Source organism: Gekko japonicus, unplaced genomic scaffold, assembly GCF_001447785.1.
Source record: "Gekko japonicus isolate JY-2015 unplaced genomic scaffold, Gekko_japonicus_V1.1 scaffold2664, whole genome shotgun sequence".
Taxonomy (NCBI): Eukaryota; Metazoa; Chordata; class Lepidosauria; order Squamata; family Gekkonidae; genus Gekko; species Gekko japonicus.
Window position 1 is genome coordinate 58,929 of NW_015172625.1, and position 22,344 is coordinate 81,272.

The 22,344-nt window shown below is 47.2% G+C and overlaps 1 protein-coding gene and 1 non-coding gene across 2 annotated transcripts in view; both read right to left on the bottom strand.

The window, feature by feature from the left end:
• ADCY8 (adenylate cyclase 8 (brain)) overlaps positions 1 to 22,344 on the bottom strand; it is a 208,884-nt gene that overhangs the window by 38,758 nt on the left and 147,782 nt on the right. The window contains 2 exon segments of the mRNA XM_015421680.1: positions 2,573 to 2,673; positions 16,406 to 16,603. Of these exon segments, the coding sequence (XP_015277166.1) occupies positions 2,573 to 2,673; positions 16,406 to 16,603 (299 nt within the window).
• On the bottom strand, positions 17,739 to 17,810 carry TRNAV-GAC. Its single transcript has one exon. It is a non-coding gene; the product is annotated as a tRNA-Val (tRNA).

The window sequence follows — 22,344 nt, forward strand, 5'->3', positions numbered from 1 at the left end:
CTCCTGAGTTGGCCACGCCCAGCAGGAACTCATTAGCATAATAGGCCACACCCAACAGCAGAAACTCATTAGGATTGGCTAAATTAGGGGTGTGTGGCCTAACATGCAAAGGAGTTCCTGCTACAAAAAAAAGCCCTGGGTTTTGACAACAAACAAGGTAAACAGAATAAGAAGCAAAAGGTGGGTGTGGCTGGATGGCCACACTTCTGGTAACACAGGGGTATGGCCTAATATGCTAATTAGCCGCTCTGTCAGGGGTGTGTCCTAATATGCTAATGAGTTTCTGCTGTTGGGTGTGGCCTATTATGCTAATGAGTTCCTGTTGGCCTTTTTCTACCAAAAAAGCCCTGGATATACTTGTGCATTAAAAGCAAGGTGGCTAAGCAGGGACAGTATGAAGAGCCATTAGACTCCTTTGGACACACATCTGGGGAGGAGCCGTGGCTCAGGGGTAGAGTATCTGCTTGGCATGCAGAAGGTCCCAGGTTCAATCCCTGGTATCTCCAACTCAAGGGTCAGGCAGTATGTGATGTGAAAGAGCTCCACCTGAGAGCAATGCTGCCTCTAAGCGGTGGAGTCTTGTGAGCAGAAATCCTACTTTGTGAGCTACTGGCATTAAAGTTGTGAGCGAGCGATTTGGCTGCTGCATAAATCAGTTTGCTCTGGAGCCCTCCTTCCTGAGCGGAGACAAAAACGTGTGAGCTGGAGGCTAAAAAACTGTGAGCTAGCTCACACTAACTCAGCTCAGAGGGAACACTGCCTGGGACCCTGGATTGCTGCTGCCAGTCTGAGTAGACAATACTGACTTTGATGGACCCAGGGTCTGATTCAGTAGAAGGCAGCCTCATGTGTTCAGGTGACTCCAATCCTAGCAAGGTTATGTGAGTTAATCTGAGCAGGACAAAGACCTTGCCTTCGGACAGACAGGCAGGGCTTATCTCCGCACAGGATGTGCTCCATGCAGATGAGGCTGGCAAAGGATGCATTATTGTTCACTTTTCTAAGTCAAGGAACTGAAGCCGGGTGGGCCACGGCTCAGTGGTAGAGCATCTGCTTGGCATGCAGAAGGTTCCAGGTTCAATCCCCGGCATCTCCAGTTAAAAGGACCGGGCAGGAGGTGATGTGAAGGACCTCAGCCTGAGACCCTGGGGGGTAGCTGCCAGTCTGAGTAGACGATAGTGAATTTGATGGACCCAGGGTCTGATTCACTATAAGGCAGCTTCATGTGTGTTCCTGTAGTGGTTACAGTGTTGGACTAGGATCTGGGAGACCCAGGTTCGAAACCCCTCTCTGCCATGAAAGCTCCCTGGGGGATCTTGGGCCAGGCACACACTGAGTCTAACCTACCCTGCAGGGGTGTTGTGAGGAGGAAATGGAGGAGAGGAGAATGAAGTGAGCTGCTTTGTGTGGGTATAAACGATGTAAGCCTTCGCCTGGATGGACTAGGCTAGCCCGATCTCATCAGATCTCAGAAGCTAAGCATGGCCAGCCATCAAGGGAAGTCCAGGGTTACACAGGGGCAGGAAATGGCAAACCACCTCTGAACATCTCTTAGCTTGAAAACCTTCCAGGGTCGCCTTATGTCAGTGATGAATTTATGGTTCTTCCCCCCCCCCCCAATTACATACATAAATAAATCCGAGGCGGACTCCAAATCAGCAATAAATGATTGATAATGCAACATGAAACTCAACAGAACACACCAATGCTGTTAACTGACTTCCTCTTTTAGACCACAACCAAATACCCTTGGCTCTCCCGATACAGTATAGACTCAAATGCAAGACTAGGCTTTTTTGATTTGTTTTTCGAAGGTATGCCATCCATAAACAAAACAGGGGGTCATCTTAAAATCACATACAAGTTACACTTATATCCGATACTAAATTAAACCCTTTTTTTCTGTGGATGACATTTTTTTTGGGGGGGGATGTTCCTTAAATTCAGGTGTGTCTTCCTTTTCTAGTAAAGACCACCCACATTCTTCTCAAAAGGACTTTTGGGTCAACCTCATCCTCTCATCCAACTGCCACAGCCAGATTTCAGCATTTTCAGTGACACTTCCAACAAATTGCTGAGCGGTCGGGTTAGAACGGATAAAAGGAAGTACTTCTTCACCCAAAGAGTGATTAACACTTGGAATTCACTGCCACAGGAAGTGGTGGCAGCTACAAGCATGGACGGCTTCAAAAGGGAATTAGATAAGCATATGGAGCAGAGGTCCATCAGTGGCTATTAGCCACAAGGTATAGATAGGGACTCTGGGGCAAGTGATGCTCTGTCATCTTGGTGCTTGGGGGGGGGGTCAACAGTGGGAGGGCTTCTAATGTCCTGGCCCCACTGGTGGACCTCCTGATGGCACTGGTATTTCTGGCCACTGTGGGATACAGAGTGTTGGACTGGATGGGCCTTTGGCCTGATCCAACATTGGCATCTCTTATGTTCTTATGTTCTTATGTTGGATCGTCTACCTGAGACTATTTGCTTTGCCCTGACTCTCAATCTGCATCCAGACCCAACATAATCCGAGAAGGATGCAGAGAACAGCTCTATGGACATCTTTTGCCTTTACCTTGAAGACGGAAGTAAACTTTGGATGGCCGTGATAAAGACAAGGACGATGAATGCGCACACCAGATTCGACTTGAACACTTCGTCCCTCATTTGGGAATACTGAAATAGAAAACAGAACACAAAAGACACACACCAAAAAAAATTAACTTTCATCTCTTGCGACAGCTTGGTAAAGAGAACAAGACGGTTTTACGAGGCTTCTGGGAAATTACGGAGAAGATGTGGTAAATTAATTAGCTTCCTATGGTGTTTCCCCCCCCCCTATTTATATTTTAAAAAATCTCCTCAGAAGTAACACGCTGTGAAGGAACCAATAAAGTAACATCTCTAGGGAAGCAAAAGCTAGCCTTTTTGTCTTATCGCTAACTTATACGCAGTTGTTTCGTTGTCTAATTGGCAGCATTAAAAATTCAGTGATGGGCTATACTCCTTGAGGACCAGGAAGAAGTTCCTGGGAAGACAACGAGGATGATTAGATCAAAAGGACACAAGTAACAGGAAAGGGACACACACACAGGCCCGTGGCGAGGATTCTTTTTGTTTGGGGAGCATTTATATTTTTTAGGGGACAGTTAAAAGGTAAAGGTTCCCTTGCTCGGAAGCCAGTTGAATCCGACTCTAGGGTTGCGGTGCTCATCTCCGTTTCAAAGCTGAAGAGCCAGCGCAGTCCGAAGACGTTTCCGTGGTCATGTGGCCGACATGACTAACACCAAGGTGCACGGAACCTTCCCACCGAAGTGGTACCTATTTATCTACTTGCAATTTCTTGCTTTCGAACTGCTAGGCTGGTAGGAGCAGGAACTAGAGATGGGAGCTCACTCCGTCTTGCGGCACCCGGGTCTCGAACTGATGAACTACCGACCTTCCACAGCCTGCAGTTCAGCGTCTTAACCACTTGAGCCACCGCAGCTCCAAGGGGGCAGTTAAATTACAGCTAATTAAATTAATCTGAATGCCTGTCTTTAATCTGAATCTGTCTTTAATCTTAATCTGAATGCCTGTTCACCTCCGCTTTCCCTGCGCCTCTCTGCCCAGCAACTGAACGCTATCGCGGCTTTGACCTTGCCGTCTCCAGCTGTGATGAGACGGCTGGGAACCTTGACTACTCGCCTGCTTTGCTGCTTGTTTTGCTGCTAGCTTTGCCGTGCGTGCCAAACGTAACCATTGGCTTTTGCTACTGGGGGGGGGGGTAGTTCGAATTTACTATAAATCAGAGGCCACTATACTATAGGCCATTCTTGACAAGGGGGAAGCTCCAAGCCCGTTTCTAGCCCTGCCTTTCAAGGGACAGGGCAGCAAGTGTGTCAGTTCCTCGGGGGGGGGGAACCCCCCAGCTCAGATATCTAAATGCCTTTTGGGTTCCCTTCCACAGGTAAAAAAAACCCTAGAAGGGCACTCAAGACTGGCCCCTTCAATACATCTCCAACAATCCCCCTTTCTGCTAGCCCAGTCCTGGGGCGATTTCTCACTAGAGCTGCCTCGCAGCGCAGCGCCGTTTGCCCCAACACAAACATGTCAATTTCACACCCGAGGCTGCGGGGCTGCATTTGATCCGCGGCTTCGCTCTATTTCCTCCGCAGTTTCATGATCCTCAAAAACCAGGATCACGAAACTGCGAAGGAAGACGCGAGTCAAAATGCAGCCCCGGAGCTTCGGGTGTGAAATTGACATGTCTGTGTCTGGGCAAACGGCGGCGAGGCAGCTCTAGTGAGAAATCGCGCCCTGCTGTTTACCACCTAGGTCACGGTGAGTCTTTCAAAAGCATTCCCATGAGCGTTTGGGAAACATGCAGATTTATTTTGTGGGGCGGGGCTTTTAATTAAGGGGTCAGTGCCCCAAGATGCCCCACTGCAGCTACAGGCCTGCACACACATGGTATTATTTGTTTCAGGAGGGTAGCCACATCGGTCTGCAAGATTTGAGTCCCGTAGCACCTCAGAGACCAACAAGGTTTTCAGGGTACCAGCTTTTGAGAGTCAAAGCACCCTCCATCAGGCACGAGTCGGAAAGCTCCCCGATGAAGGGAGCTTTAACTCTCGAAACCTTATAGCCCAAAAATCGCATTGATCTCCAAGGTGCTACAGGATTCGTGTCTAAAGATATCTGATGAAGGGAGCTTTCAGTCTGGGAAGCTTCTGCCTTGAAAATCTTGTTGTTCTTGCACCATGTTATGTAGACACAGCCAGTCGTTTGGCTACAGGCTTGTAGCTACCGCGGGGCATTTGGGGGCCCTGCCCCCTTAATTAAAAGCCCTGCCCCGCAAATAGAGGTGCAGGAGCTCATTAGCATAACTCATTAGCATAACTGGGGCTTGCTCGAGACCCTGGAGGGTTGCTACCACTCAGAATAGACAATACTGAGCTAGATCAGTAGTTCTCGACCTTTTTGGTATGGTGACACGGAAGTTCAAATGTACTTGGTATGGTGACCCAGCCAGAGCTGGCCCAAAGTTTTTCGGTGCCCTAGGCAAACTACTACCTTGGCACCAGTGTTCCCTCTAAGCTGAGTTAGTGTGAGCTGGCTCACAGTTTTTTAGCCTCCGGCTCACACATTTTTGTCTTAGCTGGGGGAGGAGGGCTCCAGAGGAAATTAATTTATGCAGCAGCCAAATCGCTCGCTCACAGCTTTAATGCTAGTAGCTCACAAAGTAGAATCTTTGCTCACAAGACTCCACAGCTTAGAGGGAACATTGCTTGGCTCCCATCTAGTTCAGCGCTGCATTTTCTACAGTGGCTAATCTGATATTTTTTTTGAGAAACCAACAAACATTGTACTAAGGGCCCAGCTGACCCCACTATGAACCCCGAGCAGGTAGCATTCCTACATGAGATCCGAAGGGCTTTACGACCTGCCAATCAACATCTTCTCATGGTCCCTGGCCCCAGGGACGTCCGTCTTGCCTCAACTAGGGCCCTAGCCCCTACCTGGTGGAATGAGCTCCCATACGGGATCAGGCCCCTGCGGGACCTTTTGCAGTTCCACAAGGCCTGCAAGGCGGAGCTCTTCTGCCAGGCTTTTAATTAGGGTGATGGACATCCCTCACTCCCTCACTGGAGGAGGAGGAGGAGGAGGAGGAGGAGGAGGAGAGATTGGATTTATCCCCCGCCCTCCACTTGGAGTCCCACAGCGGCTTACAAAATCCTTTCCCTTCCCCTCCCCACAACAGACACCCTGTGAGGTGGGTGGGGCTGAGAGAACTCTGACACAAACTGCTCTTTTTCAAGGACAGCTGTGCCGGAGCTTGTGACTGACCCAAGGTCACATCAGCAGGTGCAAGGGGAGGAGTGGGGAATCAAACCCGGTTCTCCCGGATTAGAGTCCGCGCACTTAACCACTACAACAAACTACACTAAACTAAACCTCCACTCAATGGGTCAGAACTGCATATTAGAGTTGGCATCTGTGAGGTTTTAATGTCAATGACAACGGCACTGGATGAAGGCCACTGTGGGGTTTTATTAGCGTTTCAATTGTATTCATTGTATATATTGTATTTTATTAAATTTGACGTAACCCACCCTGAGCCTGCCATGCGGGGGCGGGGTGGGATAGAAGTCGAATAAAATAAATAAATAAATACACAGCCTTTGCATGTGGAAGTTACCTTCCAGTGTTGACCACCTTCTCCTTCTCCATTACTCTCCCTGTTCCGCCCTGCCCTCCAAGGTTTTCCCAACACCTGGAGAGGCTTTCCTCTCTCTCCGGTAACCCACCACCACCACCTGACCTTTTTAGGAATTGCCCACTGGGAGGGTCAGGACTCCCAGCTTAACCTTCCAAGTTTTTTTAAAAATATATAATTTGTATTAATTTTAACAATTTCAATACAATACAGTAGCATTGACGTCTGATAAACATTCATAAAAATAACCGACTGTAGCCATAACACACCTAAGCATACAAGCAAACAATGGAGTTTTATTTCAGGAGAAGTCGAATGCAACTTACTGTTTTACATGTATTCAATAGGTAAAAAAATAAGTGAGCATTAAAACCTAGTATAGGGTATCACACATAAGGTATGGGTTGTAATGCAGAAGACACGTTCGTGCCATATAATCTAAGAATGTGGAATGTGGAACAGTAATAATCAAGTTCTGATTATAATAATCTGTCTGATAAGCATTCCACAACAACGCAATCCCAAATTTTATAGGTTTTTTTGTGGGGACTGTCCCTTCTTTCCATTTCAAAGCTATTGCTAGTTTGGCTGCTGTGAGTAAGATGATTATCAAATGTTTTTGATAATCATCTAGGGTAACCACTCTCTAGGGTAGCCACTGCCACCACCTGACCTTTTTAGGAATTGCCTGCTGGGAGGGTGAGGACTCCCAGCTTACTTTCATAGTTCTGAGGCCTTGCTTCTGTGTCTCCTGCAGGCCATTGCCTGGTCACCTTGGGAACTGCTTACAGCTTTTTGTACCCCTGGAGTTATAGCCACTTGCCAACTAACTGCTTTCTCCCAGCGGCCCTTTTAAAGCAGTGAGTCCAAGATGGTGGAGGTCTGTGTGGTACAGAGAACCACTACTAGCATTCAAAGTTACAAAGTATTTATTAAAAATAAAATGTTCACTAGCATACTTTAGCACAGCATCCGATTGAGCAAGGAATCCAAAAGAAATGGGTAAAATGCAATTCCTTTGTCCCTCTTTCTATACATGCCCTATCAAATGTTAAAAATATAAAGCAGGCTCCTTAGCTTGAAATGTTATAGATCTGAACAGAGTTTTTATTACCTTGAAGCTTCCTCCAGCTCTCCAGAACAGCACATGATTAAATGGCTGCCTCCTCCAGACCTCAGTTAAGAATTCTGTCTGCTCTGAAGGATTCAGCACCAAAGAGAAAGAGACCTTCCTCCTTGCTTCCCTGAATTTTATCACCTCTCTTTCTCCTCCCACTGACCAGGTCAGGCTAGGTCAAGGAAGCTATCCCTGAAATCTCCAGAATTTTCTTCCTGTAGTTTTTCTAGTCTTAAATCCACTAAATTTCTGTTCCCTGCTTGGGGAAGGAGGGACTGGCCCATCCAATTGTCTCTAGCTAGACCTATTGGCATTTGTAAGAATGTGGGCTGAGGTAAGTCTGGAAAGCAGTTAAATTTACTTTCTCTCTTCCTGCCTGTTCTCTGCCCAGAGAGGGGAAAAAAAACTTTTAAAATTCCAAGTGAAGGTTTTGCTCATTTCAAACCTCCAAAGAAAACCCACATTTCTTCACACCCTCTAATCCCCCTAAGGGTTTAAGAAGCTCACTCTAGTCACCATCAGGACATGTTTTAGTTGATTGATACGTATATCCAGTGAAGAAGAAAAAATAACAACTAATGTATGACAATGGAAAAAAGTGAAGCCTACCACTTTAATTTGGCCTGGATCAATCAGATCTCAGAGACCCAATGGCACCAGCCTGAAAATAATATTTATAGTGAAATAGTATGGCCTGTTTGGTGTTTTTTTTCTTTTTAAAATCTATGCTATTTTAAATTGTTTTTAATTATCCTGTAAAATTTTATTTATGTGTTTTAAGAATCTTACCGTGATCTGCCCTGAGCCCACATGTGGTGAGGATAGTATATAAACTGAATTAATTAATTAACTAATTAATGAAACAAACAAATAAATAATTAATTAAGATACTGCTTCCAGGGTCAGATCTCGGTTTACAAAACAGGGCAACTGAAAGGGTGGGGGTGGCTATTAGGGAAGGCTGACCCCTGACCCATTTTTAGAGCCTTCCCAGACCAGGTTGGGCAACATTGTGCTAGATGAACCAATGGCCATCTCCAGGCTACAGTTGGTTACAGAAGCAGACCCAGGAAAAAGGTGACTAGCCTGGGAGAAGGTGAAACAATGTCAGGCAGCCAGAGCTGAATGCAACCTGTCCCCATGGCTCTGTCTTGGCTCTGATTCCAAACTGATGCAATAAGAGAAAGAGCTAACTTGTTGCTGATATTTGGCACAACCAAGCTACCCTTTGATATTGACTGTTATTTTGCCAGAAAAAACAATCATTACAATCTGGCTACTAGGAATTGTGGTGGAGCGTTACAGGATGACTAAGCGGCAAAACAAATGGAAAAACCTACGTGTTTACAGGTTGTTAGCCCTTCTCTGGGACACACACACACACACACAAATCAGTTATTTCACCAAAGCACCTTGGGGTGTTCAAAGAGCTTTTGATATTTCACTGGATTAAGCACCCAAGATGCACTTCCCACAGATGCGAATGGCCAGTGCTAAAGAAGTACAGTTTTTGACAAAGATTCAGGAGGGTAGCCATGTTGGTCTGAAGCAGCAGGTCAAAGGTTGAGTCCAGTGGCACTTTTAAGACCAACAAAGTTTTATTCAAGGTATAAGCTTTTGTTTGCACATGAAAGCGTATACCTTGAATAGAACTTTGTTGGTCTTATAGTTGCCACTGGACTCAGTCTTTGGCAAAGTTCAGAACAGAGAATCCACTCAAGAGAATCCAAAAGAGAATCCACTCAATGTTCAGAACAGAGAATCCACTCAATGTTCAGAACAGAGAATCCACTCAGGGACAGGGACAATGTTGTGCATCTGTCAGGCACCCCAAGAATGGTGCCACACCCCAGAACTACCATTTTGTGAGCACTCTAAACTACTCTGTGCAAGCAAGGCCCAGTTTTGGAACTTTCTCACTGGTTTCACTGACAATACATTGAAGCACATGAACTAAAGATCCCGTCACTTTTCAAAATCCAAGCAGGAAAAGTCAACATAAGTGAATACAATTAGCTTGCAAGGAAGCCATAAACACATCTGAATAATCAGAAACACTAAAAGCTTGATGCTGACCTACACACTGATAGTCCTTGCCCATAGGAGCAGGGAATCAACAGGGCATATTAGCAATCCCCCCCTCTCTATTTTTGCAGGTCATTCTCAGGTTGCTCTGTACTGGCACAGAATTCCTAACTCCACCCCCTTCTTCAAGGACACCATTTTTTGTATCTTATTTCAGCCATCTGTTTGGGGGGGGGGAGCAGGTTTTTAATTCTGAAGTGCCTGACACTTACCTTAACCCTCCCACCCTGATTATCTTTCTCCCTCTGTTTTAGCTCTGTTCTCCCTGTTTAAATCTTTGTTTCATGAGGCAGAGAGTGAGACCAATTGGGCAATATTAGGGGGAGACCTCGTGGTGGGAGACCTCATGGTCAACCCCCCACCCCAATTCTGCACTGCTCCTGGACAGCCAGTGGGTGGGTGTGGTTATTTGCAGGGCTTTTTTCCCCCCTAGGGGACCATGTTGGAATGGAGTTCCAGAATCTCTTTGACAACATTCTTCTTTAAAATGTTTAAAAGTTCATGAGTTTTCAGTGTACAGATTGAAAACTTCATTTTCCTCTTGAGAGTTCCAGCAACTCTCTCCCTCTCCCTTTAAAAAAAGGCCTGGTTATTTGGTATCCTGCCAACACATGATATCATTGTTGTGTCAGCATGATACCCTAAGACTTGCCCGGAACTCTATGGTTTAAACCATAGACTTTTGCATAAATCCTAGAGCACTGCCCTAACATGATGACATCACTTTCAGTTTTGTGTTGGGAGTGACATAGCATATTGGCGAGAGCTTATTCCCACCCCTCAGATTGTCTCATCAAGGTGCCAACTATGGCTGGCAACCGTAACTAACTTATCAAAGGCTGCGGTCACACGGAGCATTAGCCACGCTACAGAGACAGAAGCTAGGCGGATTTTCCGGGCGCGATCACACCGCAACATCTGGGAAGCATAGAGCTCCCGTGGCGAACCCGAGGTTTCCCACCAAAGATGCAGAGTTAAAAACTAGTACCTCCGAGGTACTAGTTTCCGGAAACCGCGGGGCAAGGGCGGGCGTCTGATCGCGTTTCCGGTGGTGGCATCTGGCGCCCGCCCATGTCCCTTCGCAAACAGGTTTTTTCCCTCAAGTCTCCACAAGATGCGCACAAGCACCCAACGGTGCATGCACACAAAGAGGAAAGCGAAAGTGCCATTTCGGCTTTAAAAAAAAATGACCCCGTTTGTCATGGCAGCGGCGCCTAGCCATTGCTGGTGTGATCGCGCCGTGCCGCTTCTTTACCGCGCTGCAGGATCGTCGTGTGATCGCCACCCTCGTTTACCCGCCGGCGCGGAGGGACGGACCCGTGGTGTGCCACCAGCGCGTCTGATCGCATAATCGCAGATCAAACTGCACCGGGGCAATTAGCCACGCCTCCCCCCCGCGATATCCGGCCCGTGTGACCGGGGCCAAAGGATGGCTGATCATGCTAACGGGCTGGTTTAAGGGAATCTTTTCTGCTTTTCCCCTCTAAACAGAGATCTCTCTATATATCAGGATATCTTAACATGGCAATGAGATTTCTGATATCTAGCAGCTCAGAAAGGTCAGAAGCAGCGGAAAAATAGAACTATGATCTTTCAGGAGAGGAAATTATTTAAAACGTAAGATGTTAAGAGAGGGTTCTGATTGGCTGATTAGTCCTCTCAACGAAAGCAGTAATGACAGCAGGAGAAACGAAAAGAATACATCATTTAGGTCATTATAACGAAGGATTAAACACCCCGCTGTCTGTAGCTGGTACTGTAGCATTAGAGTGACAGATATCTAGACCTATGTAGGTGAGTCACCACATTTCCAGGTAGAGCGTCAAGAAAAGGAATGGAAAGATACTTATTTTCTTATAGCCAACAGGCATGTATAAGATCGAAGCCCACAGGTGCATTTTGCAATGCATTCCCGAGCAGAGCTGCACCTTAAAAAAAAAAAAATTCTGGGGTATTTTTCACATGTGCATGCGTGTGTGTTTGCGTGAGTGTGTGTATGCACGTGGAAGTCATGGTGACCTCTAGTGAATGACTGTGTGTATGAACCTGGAAGTCATGGCAACCTCTGGTGACTGACCCCTACTGGGGCCCTAGAGGATACTCAGAGAGGTGGCTGAGTAAAGCCTGCCCCTGCCTCCTGCCTCTGATATTCCAAGGAGGTCTCCCATCCAAGTACTTGCCACAATCGACCCTGCTTAGCTTCCGAGATCTGATGAGATTGGGCTTGGCTGGGCTATCCAGGTCAGGGCTGAGCTGCACCCTTCTAAAGCCATTGACTCCAACGAGACTTAGAAGGGTATGGCTTTGATTAGGAGTGCACAGACAGCATCTTCTGACTTGTCAGTTGGCTGAAAACGCAAGTTGAACAAGAACAGGGATTTTTTAAGCTTAGACGTCTTTTACTCACTGATAAAGACCATCTCCCTTAAATAAATAAAACCTTCCAGGGAGTTACCCCCCCCACCTTCTTAGTGCTGTTTGTCATGTTCACTGTCATAACAATAACCAAATCACACCCTATGAAGACTGGCTACACATATTATAGAAAAACGTCTTGGAAAAATCAATAACGTGCAAAACTGGTCACTTACAAAATCCTCAGTGCAATCATTATATGGGCATACATAACTTGTTTAGGACTTCCAGTAATTCTCTACCAGATTAAATGTAAATGCATGAATTCATTTCCAACTATTATGACTACTTGACTTTGAAACAGATAAGTCCAACTGCATGGGGGTATCTTACACTTCACTCTGTAATCTGCAAATGGAACTCCCTGTTTCAAAAATTCTTTTTCAAGAATTGCTCTTCTCTTGCTCTTTAATCTTCAGGTCATACAAAATGCTTTTCTTAAGGTATCTCTAGTGGGCTCTAGTCAGAACACGACTGAACAGCAGACAAAGATTCAAAACAGCAGTTCAACAGAATGCAAATATCCAGAATATCATATGAAGCTTCAAATCATTCCAATAGGGCTATAGCATTCTCAGACATCTGCTCTAGATGCAAAAAACCCCATGCAATAGGGCTATAGCATTCTCAGACATCTGGTCTAGATGCAAAAAACCCCATGCAATAGGGCTATAGCATTCTCAGACATCTGGTCTAGATGCAAAAAACCCCATGCAATAGGGCTATAGCATTCTCAGACATCTGGTCTAGATGCAAAAAACCCCATGCAATAGGGCTATAGCATTCTCAGACATCTGGTCTAGATGCAAAAAACCCCATGCAATAGGGCTATAGCATTCTCAGACATCTGGTCTAGATGCAAAAAACCCCATGCAATTGGACTTAGAATCATAGACAAATAGAATCAGAGAGCTGGAAGGTACTTGCAGGGTCATCTAATCCAACCCCCTACAGAATGTAAGAAATTCACAAACCTCCCCCCACCCCTGTGACCCCTGTTCCATACCCAGAAGATGACAAAAAAACCTTCTGGATCCCTGGCCAAACTGACCTGGAGGAAAAATTCTTTCCTGACCCCAAAAGTGGCACTCAGAAATTCCCTTTGGGGGGGGGGGTAAGTAAGGGCCATAAGATCCATAAGGGATCTAGGTGTTCTGGTTGATCACAAGCTAAACATGAGCCTGCACTGTGATGTGACTGCGAAGAAAGCTAATGCAATCTTAGGATGCATTAACAGAAGCATTGTGTCCAAATCACGGGAGGTGGTAGTTCCGCTCTATTCTGCTATGGTCAGGCCTCACCTAGAGTACTGTGTCTAGTTTTGGGCACCAAATTTTAGGAAGGATGTTGACAAGCTTGAGCGTGTCCAGAAGAGGGCAACCAGGATGGTGAGAGGGTTGAAATCCAAGTCTTATGAGGAAAGGCTGAAAGAGTTGGGTCTGTTTAGCCTGGGAAAGAGAAGGCTTAGAGGGGACATGATTGTAGTCTTCAAATATCTGAAGGGCTGTCATGTAGAAGATGGAGCAGATCTATTCTCTCTTGCTCCGGATTGCAAGACTAATGGGTGGAAATTACAAGGGAGTCGTTACCGGCTAAATATCAGGAGAAACGTCCTAACTGAAAGAGTGGTTGAGCAGTGGAACAGACTGCCTCGGGAGGTGGTGGATGCTCCCTTGCTGGATGTTTTCAGGCGGAAGCTGGACGACCATCTTTCGGGTATGTTGTAGGGCTATCTTTCAGCTATGCTCCTGCAGAGTGCAGGGGGTTGGACCAGATGACCTGCAAGGTCCCTTCCAACTCTAACATTCTATGATTCTATAAGCACTGATGCAACCCTTCCTGCCCTCCCTTTCATGATCTAAGTTCACGGAACCAGCATTGCTGTCAGATGGCCATCTAGCCTCTGCTTAAGAACCTCCAGAGAAGGAGAGCCCACCACCTCTCTTATCCGTTTCAAAGCCAAACAGTCATAACAGTTTGGGAACGATTTCACATTAGTTACGTTTTGCATGGTGGAGAAATACCGAAGGTCTTAAACAACTTGTGCATGTACGTGTAATGATTGTATTGAGGGTTTTGTAAGTTACTCATTTTGCAGATTGATTGACTGCGAACTGTGTGTGATTAAAAATGATATATGTTGTCCTCCCTTACCCCCATCATTGTTAGTCCCGTGTCTATACATGAGTAACTGTAAATCGCTCAGAGCCGGCAGCTCTGCAAGGATTGAGCGATCAATAAATTAGTAGTAGTAGTAGTAGTAGTAGCCAGTTTTTACAGGGCATGATTTTGTCATTGTTTGGACTTACCACCGTGTTCCCTGTATATATTGGATTACTGTATGCTTACTGTCATCGCAGCTAAAGGGAGTCATTTTCCTCCCTCACTCCAAGCCTGACTTAAGCTTAGTAAGAACATATCATGAGGACATAAAAGAAACCATGCTAGATCAGACCGGTGGTCCATTGAGCCCAGCACCCTGTTTCCAGGAAAGACCAGTTGGACACCGTTAAGATGCTCACAGCCTCCTGGCAACAGGCCTAATTCACTGACTGCTTCCTGGGATCTGACAATCAGAGGCATTCTGCATCTGAGTCCAGAGGTCCCATTTGGTCATCCTGGCTAACAGCCAAAGATACGCCTGTCTTCCTTGCCTCCTTCCTTGCCATCATTTCCCTGCTTCCTGGGATGCTCTGCCCACCTTCTTTGCCCATATGTCCAGGGGTCATTTCCTGCAGGAGCGCACAGGAGTGGAGCTCTGGCAGTAAAGAGCCCAGGGGGTGGGCACATGCAACAAGCCCCGCCCCCTGCTCCCAGCAGCCCTCAGTCAGAGCAAGGAGCAGCCAGGTAAGCTGCAGAGCCCCCCCGCCCCCAGTCCAAAACAGTCCAGTGGCACCTTTAAGACCAAGTTTTATTCAGGTACAAGCTCTCTCTTCTCTGCGAGGGCAGATCTACACCCCCCCCCCAATGGCTAGCAATCCAAAACAGTCCAGAGGAGCGGTGGGTGTTGTTGCCTTCTGACACACTTCCAGTGATGTCGGGGTGTGTGGCATATGCAAATAAGTTATGCTAATGAGCTCTTGCACCTCTTTTTCTACGAAATGACCCCTGCATATATCACATCCTGAACACAGGACCACATGAAGCTGTCTTATGCCAAATCAAGCTATTATTCCCATCAGAGTCACTATATTGTCTACTCAGACTGGCAGTGTCTCTCCGGAGTCTCAGGTGGAGGTTTTCCACATCACCTACTACCTGATCGTTAACTGGAGGTATTGGGGACTGAAGCTGGGACCTTCTGCGTGCCAAGCAGATGCTCTACCACTGAACCACAAGCCCTTCCCCTAGAGGAGGCTGTGAGAAGTCCCAGTCCATACAAACTGACCTCACTCTTCAATCACAGTCTGTGAAGGAATGTTTGTAAACATTCCATGTTATCTGTTTCATTTGCTCAGCACTTAGGAACAGACTGAACATTACTATACTAATGTGTCTGATTATAGAAAAGGGCCTTTTTGTAACAAAAAGTGTGTGTGGGGGAAACTAGGAGCAGAGAAGCAGAAGGCAAGGAAAGTGTGCTTAATCCTTTCCCTGCCTGCTGTTTCCAGGTCCAAATTACTCAATGGTCCCCCCCCCCCACAATGTAGATTCATAACCTCTGACTGAAAGCATCCCACCAGCTACTCCTTCACTCTAAATCAACTCTTTTCCTCCTTATAAAAGCCACAGACTACATTTACATGCATTTGCAGTTTAATGTACTGATGACCCTTTGAATGTTGATGAACATTCCGGGACAGGCCCTTAGAATGTCGATGAACATTCCAGGACAGGCCCTTAGAAAGTCGATGAACATTCCCAGACAGGCCCTTAGACTGTCAATGAACATTCCGAGACAGGCCCTTAGAATGTCGATGAACATTCCCAGACAGGCCCTTAGGATGTCGATGAACATTCCCAGACAGGATCTTAGAATGTCAATGAACATTCTGGGACAGGTCCTTTGAATGTTGATGAACTTTCTGCAACTGGCCCTTTGAATGCTGGTGAACATTCCGAGACAGGCCCTTAGAATGTCAATGAACATTCTGGGACAGCCCCTTTGAATGTTGATGAACTTTGAATGTTGGTGAACATTCTGAGACAGGCCCTTTGAATGTTGATAAACATCCTGGGACAGGCCCTTTGAACATTGGTGAACATTCCGAGACAGCCACCGCAATGAAAACCCCTTCATATGTTACAATCTGAATCCCCCACACATACTTCCAGCCCAGCAAAGCAGAGAAGCGCTGAAAGCCAAACTCTGTTCATGTTTCATTATCAGGGCATTCGCTGTCTCAAGAAAAGCTTACTCATCCAGAAGGGCTTTCCCAGTGCTGAAGCTGAATCATCACTTACACGATTACAATCGCCCTGGTGTCTGCAAATGGCTTTCAGCTCAGTCTTGGGGAGGAAACCATGAATAAGGAGGGAAAAAAATTAAAAAACAGAGGAAAACCCCAAGCAATGCCTCCTTGGCTAATGCAGTGGTCACGTTTAAGACAGTTTTTGAGATGGCAAAAAAGCATCTATCAAGACCCAGCTACCTTATGCTCCAGGCTGGAGTCTTTAAACATCAGGGAGAAAGGCTTGATATGCTCTCTTCGCAATTTATCGCCACTCCGCAAGTCGATGGTGTGCTCTATTCGCTTGTTAATTTCCTCGGGCCCCGACTGGACATGCAAAGCTTGTGCAAGATGATTTGGAAGCAGATTTATTGAATTTCTCGTTAAGGCAGCCAGAGTCTAGGGGAAAGCACATGCAAACAGAATAAACCTGCTGGTCCCCTTTTTGGATATATATATAAATATATACTTAAAATGCAATGTCGTTCTTTTCCTTTTTATTAAAAAAAAAGAAGATAATGTCGCATTGCAAACTGTCACAGCATTCCATGCAATTCGTTTACCAAAAGGATGACTGGAGGGTTGTTTTGTTTTTAAATAGGAGTCTCTGCTATTAAATGCATACAAGTAGTTACTAGAACGGCGAGATGAACGGTTGTCTAACTGCATCAACTATTTATCCTTTTCATGGAACGTGGTTGGGGAATATAAGTCTGCGTCGCTATGAAAAACTGCATTTCCCAGCTGCCCCATAAGCAACCTGAGTGTTTGGTTTTGCATCTGCAGGGACATCTGGTTGAGCGTACATGAAGCTGTCTTATACTGAATCAGTTTAAGGTCCACCAGGGTCGGTATTGTTAACTCTGACTGGCGGCAGCTCTCCAAGTTCTCAGGCACAGGTCTCTGCCATTGTCTTCTACCTGGTCCTTGTGCGGAGACAGATCAAGACATGGGTAGCCGTGTTAGTCTGTCTGTAGCAGTGGAAAAGAGGAAGAGTCCAGGAGCACCTTAAAGGCTAACAAAAATGCGTGGCAAGGTATGAGCTTTCGTGAGTCACCGCCCACTTCAGATATCCGAAGGAGTGAGCAGGGACTCACGAAAGCTCTGCCACGTATTTTGCAAGTCTTTAAGGTGCTACTAGTAAAGCTGCGGTGGCTCAAGTGGTTAAGACGCCGAACTGCAGGCTGTGGAAGGTCGGTAGTTCAGCAGTTCGAGACCGGGGTTGCCGCATGACGGAGTGAGCTCCCGTGTCTAGTTCCAGCTCCTGCCAACCTAGCAGTTCGAAAGCAAGAAATTGCAAGTAGATAAATAGGTACCACTTCGGTGGGAAGGTAACAGCGTTTCGTGCGCCTTGGTGTTTAGTCATGCCGGCCACATGACCACGGAAACGTCTTCGGACAGCGCTGGCTCTTTGGCTTTGAAACGGAGATGAGCACCGCAACCCTAGAGTCGGACTCGACTGGCTTTCGAGCAAGGGAACCTTTACCTTTACTTTAAGGTGCTATTGGACTCTTTTCTATCGGTCCTTTTTGACTGGGGATGCCAGAGATTGAACCTGGGATCTTCTGCATGTCAAGCAGAAGCTCTTCCACTGAGCCACAGCCCCCCCACAACTGGTCCATAATGCCAATATTGTCTACTTCAGACTGGCAGTGGCTCTCCAAGGTCTCGAGCAAAAGTCTCCAACATTGTCTCCTACCCGATCCTTTTGACTGGAGATGCCCGGGATCGAACCAGGGACCTTCTGCATGCCGAGGCTCTTCCACAGCCCCTTTCCAACTGCTAGTGTTTAGATTCTCCAAGGGAGAGCGGGGGTGGATAATCTATTTTTTTTTACCTCTCTATCCGAGCATCAACCTTTGATGCAGCTTGAAACCATTGTTCCCTCTAAGCTGAGTTAGTGTGAGCTAGCTCTCAGTTTTTTAGCCTCCGGCTCACAGATTCTTGTCTTAGCTCAGGAAGGAGGGCTCCAGAGGGCTCCAGAGCAAACTAAGTTATGCGGCCGCCAAATCGCTCGCTCACAGCTTTAATGCCAGGAGCTCACAAATTAGAATTTTTGCTCACAAGACTTCACAGCTTAGAGGGAGCATTGCTTGAAACCCATTTTGCCCCCAACACCGTCTCTTCTGATCCAGTTCACCACACATGCTGTATTCCACATCAAGATTGCACAACAGACATAGGCCAAAAGAAAAGAGAAAAGCAAGAAAGAAAAGCACCGTCTACCTAAAAAGAGGCTGGGGAGCCGGCAAAGAAAAAGGAATACACAGACACATAGAACGCGTTGTACAGCTCTCTCTCTCTCTCTCTCTTTTGCAATGGACTAAAATAACACTGCTTAAGAAATGTCACCATGGAATGACAGTGGCTTTGCTTTTGATGCCTGCCCTGAGCAATGCTGTTGCAGTGGATAAAAATAATGCAAAGATGCTTTGTGAGAAGGTCGGGGGAAGGGGGGGGGGTAAGCACCAGCAGTGAAGCTGTCGCTCTCAGAATTATTATGATCTATATTCTAATTTCAAACAATTGCTGATCCGCAGGAGGGGACGCTACTTTCAGATCCTGCTGGCTTTCTCTCGCCCCTTCCTCCTCCCAGCCGTGACCTGAGCCCGTCCCAGCAAGACTAGATGAAAAAGAACATTAAGAGAAGCCCTGCTGGATCAGAGCAGTGGTCTGTTTAGTCCAGCACCTGTTTCACGCAGCAGCCAACCAGTTACCTTGAAGGGCCAACAACAGGGCACAGAGGCCGAGGCCTTCCCCTAGTGTTGCCTCCTAATGCTCGGATTCAGTTTTACTGCTTCTGTATGTGGAGGCTCTGCTCAGTCACCATGGCGACTGGCCACTGATAGATCTCTCCTCCAGGAATCCTGGCTTTTGGAGTGTAGAGAGAGCGATCTGCCGTGCTAAGCTAAACGACTTAGCCTCCCACCGTTCAGCACACAAGCTGGTGCTTGCCTGCCTCTGCTCTCCAAGCCTTCTCCACGACTCCTGCCTTCCTTCCCCCTGAACATAAGAACATAAGAGACGCCAATGTTGGATCAGGCCAAAGGCCCATCCAGTCCAACACTCTGTGTCACACAGTGGCCAGAAATACCAGGTGCCAGCAGGAGGTCCACCAGTGGGGCCAGGACACCAGAAGCCCTCCCACTGTTGACCCCCCCAAGCACCAAGAAGACAGAGCATCACTTGCCCCAGAGTCCCTATCTATACCTTGTGGCTAATAGCCACTGATGTTGGATCAGGCCAAAGGCCCATCCAGTCCAACACTCTGTGTCACACAGTGGCCAGAAATACCAGGTGCCAGCAGGAGGTCCACCAGTGAGGCCAGGACATTAGAAGCCCTCCCACTGTTGGCCCCCCCAAGCCCAAGAAGACAGAGCATCACTTGCCCCAGAGCCCCTAGCTATACCTTGTGGCTAATAGCCACTGATGGACCTCCAGAATGATAAGTTCTGGAGAACACAAATGCTCACTGAGACATTTTCTTTTGCAATCCCAGGCGCAAAAACGCAATTTGCCCCCTCTTGCAGCGCAGCATGGAAATTCCTGGAAACAGGGAAGTCTGATGCTGCAGAGCAACACGGGACGAACTGCATTTTTTTGCACCTGGGGCTGCAGAAACATCTGCAGAAACGAGGGAAAGCAGTGGACGAATACAAGTGAGGCGCGGGGAGAACCGTCCCCGTGGAAAACGTCTGCTTGTTGGCTTCCCTATTGCTTTCAATGGAAGAGCGCATCCTTCCTTTGCATAGCATTATGGGCACATGTGCAGCAGCATGGCTCTGTTGAACTGCCTGAGAAGCCATCCCAGGCAGAGGCGCTCCAATGGTGTGCTGAAACCCATGGGATCAGAACAGAGTTCAGAGTTTTTGTGGAACTGTTGACTCAATATAAGACAAAATTCATTTCCACATGCACGTCCAGCCACTGATTCTTCTGCTTGATTTCAAATGTTCAGATCCCCTGTGCTCAGTTTGTGCTTTCTGTACATGCTGAGACTGCACGTATTATAGGGTCACCACTCACTGCCTGGCAACCAGCAGGAGGGTTGGGGGTGGCAGGGTTCCAGGAGAAAAATTACAAAGGATAATAAGGCTTTGGCTGCTTACCTGAAGTTCTGACCACAGAGTTCCTGGTGATTCCTAGAGCTACCCTAGGGCTACTGGTCATCTTAACATAGATTGATAGAGTTACCCTTGTCACTTCCAAATAGCTCTAGGAATCAACAGGAGCTCTGTGGTTAGAATTTCCTATAAGCATATGAGGTCTTCTTTTTCTTTTCTTTTTCTCACAAGAAGATTGCACTCCCCTACCTTTGGCCCCAGTTTTCCCCTCACCTATCAGCTGAGCATCGGCAGGGAAAGACTAGAACTGGCCAGAGGTCTCCCCCCATAAGCCAGCAAATGGAAAGCCCAACACATTCTCACAACTGTACACACATTTATTCAGGGCTTTTTTTGTAGAAAAAGCCCAGCAGGAACTCATTAGCATAATAGGCCACACCCTAACAGCACAGCTCATTAGCATCTTAGGCCACACATCCATGTTACCAGAAGTGTGGTCACCCAACCACACACCCCTTTTGCTTCTTATTCTGTTTACCCTGTTTGTTGTCAAAACCCAGGGCTTTTTTTGTAGCAGGAACTCCTTTGCATGTTAGGCCACACACCCCTAATGTAGCCAATCCTAATGAGTTTCTGCTGTTGGGTGTGGCCTATTATGCTAATGAGTTCCTGCTGGGCGTGGCCAACTCAGGAGCCAGCCGGAACTCCGTTCCTGTGCGTTCCTGCCCGAAAATAGCCCTGCATTTATTCATGGATACATGCAAAGTGCCTTATCTGGAATCAGATCACTGGTCTATCAACATCAGCATTGTCTACTCTGGCTGGCAGCAGCTCTCCAGGGTTTTTGGTGGAGACCTTTCACGTTACCTTCCAAACTCAAGATGCCAAGGACTGAACCTGGGATCTTCTCCAGGCAAAGCAGATGCTCTACCACTAAGCCACAGCCCTTCCTCTTTATCAAAAAGCCCAAACCACCAGGGTTCTAATTCTGTATGGGGATAGTATGGACTCGTGCAAAAGGTCCTAGAGAGTGGGGAAATTCTTAGCGTGTCACAGATGTGGTGACTCTCCACCTGTGACATCACCCTCCTGAAGGGTAAGAGGTTGCCTGCCACAGCAAGCCTATCTAAATGAACTAATATGCCAGGTGACAAGAGACATGTCCCCATCTAGATAAGGGTTGTGATGAGGCCAAGCCTGTCAACCAGCAGGAGGTCTAGGGGAAGGGACATGGAAGAGTGGGTGGGTGGGTGAGACGGTGACATCATGGACATCACTTCCAGGTACGATCTGGAAGTGACAAAGGGTAGCTCTAGGAATAAGGTTGCCAAGACCCCCTCGCCTTGCCGGGGATCTGGGGGTGATCTGGAAGGCATTCCAGGAGTTGGTGGGGATGTCCTCGATGCACTGACGTCACCCGGAAGTGACGTCATTGTGTTGCTGATGTCAGGGATGATGCTCTGGTTTGGGGGCAAAACTCTATGGTAAAGTCAGAGTCAAACCATAGAGTATTGCATCCAAACCAGAGCATCACTGCACAATGTCCCTGACACGTTGACCTTTCTTCTACATGACATCATTGTGTCAGAGACATCGCATGGGGATGTTGCTGTTTGTGTGTGAGGTTTCCCCCACTAGCCAGCAGGCAGAAGCCTCCCAAACCAGGGGATTCTCCACCTGGACCTGGGGAATGGCAACCCTATCTAGGAATTACCAGAAACCAGGCCCGTAGCCAGGATTTTTTTAAATTCGAGAGGCCTTTAAATAAGTCAGGGGGCACCCCACACCCCCCCAAGGGAGCACCTGGGCTGGATGGGAAGTTGGGGGGGGCCTTGGCGGTAAGTCATGGGGACGGGCCCCGAGAGGCCCCACTGTAGCTATGGGCCTGCCAGAAACTCTGTGGTTTCACCTCGGCTATAGCAGGAGGCCTGGCAAGCCTATTCTAGAGTAAGACATCGCCTTGTCTGCAAGGAACTCCTGTGCATGTGCCATAGAACCCTAGGATGTTGCAGAGGATTCTGGGAAGTATTCTAGGGAACACACTCATGCAGGGCTCTGGCTGAGCCTCTTGGCCTT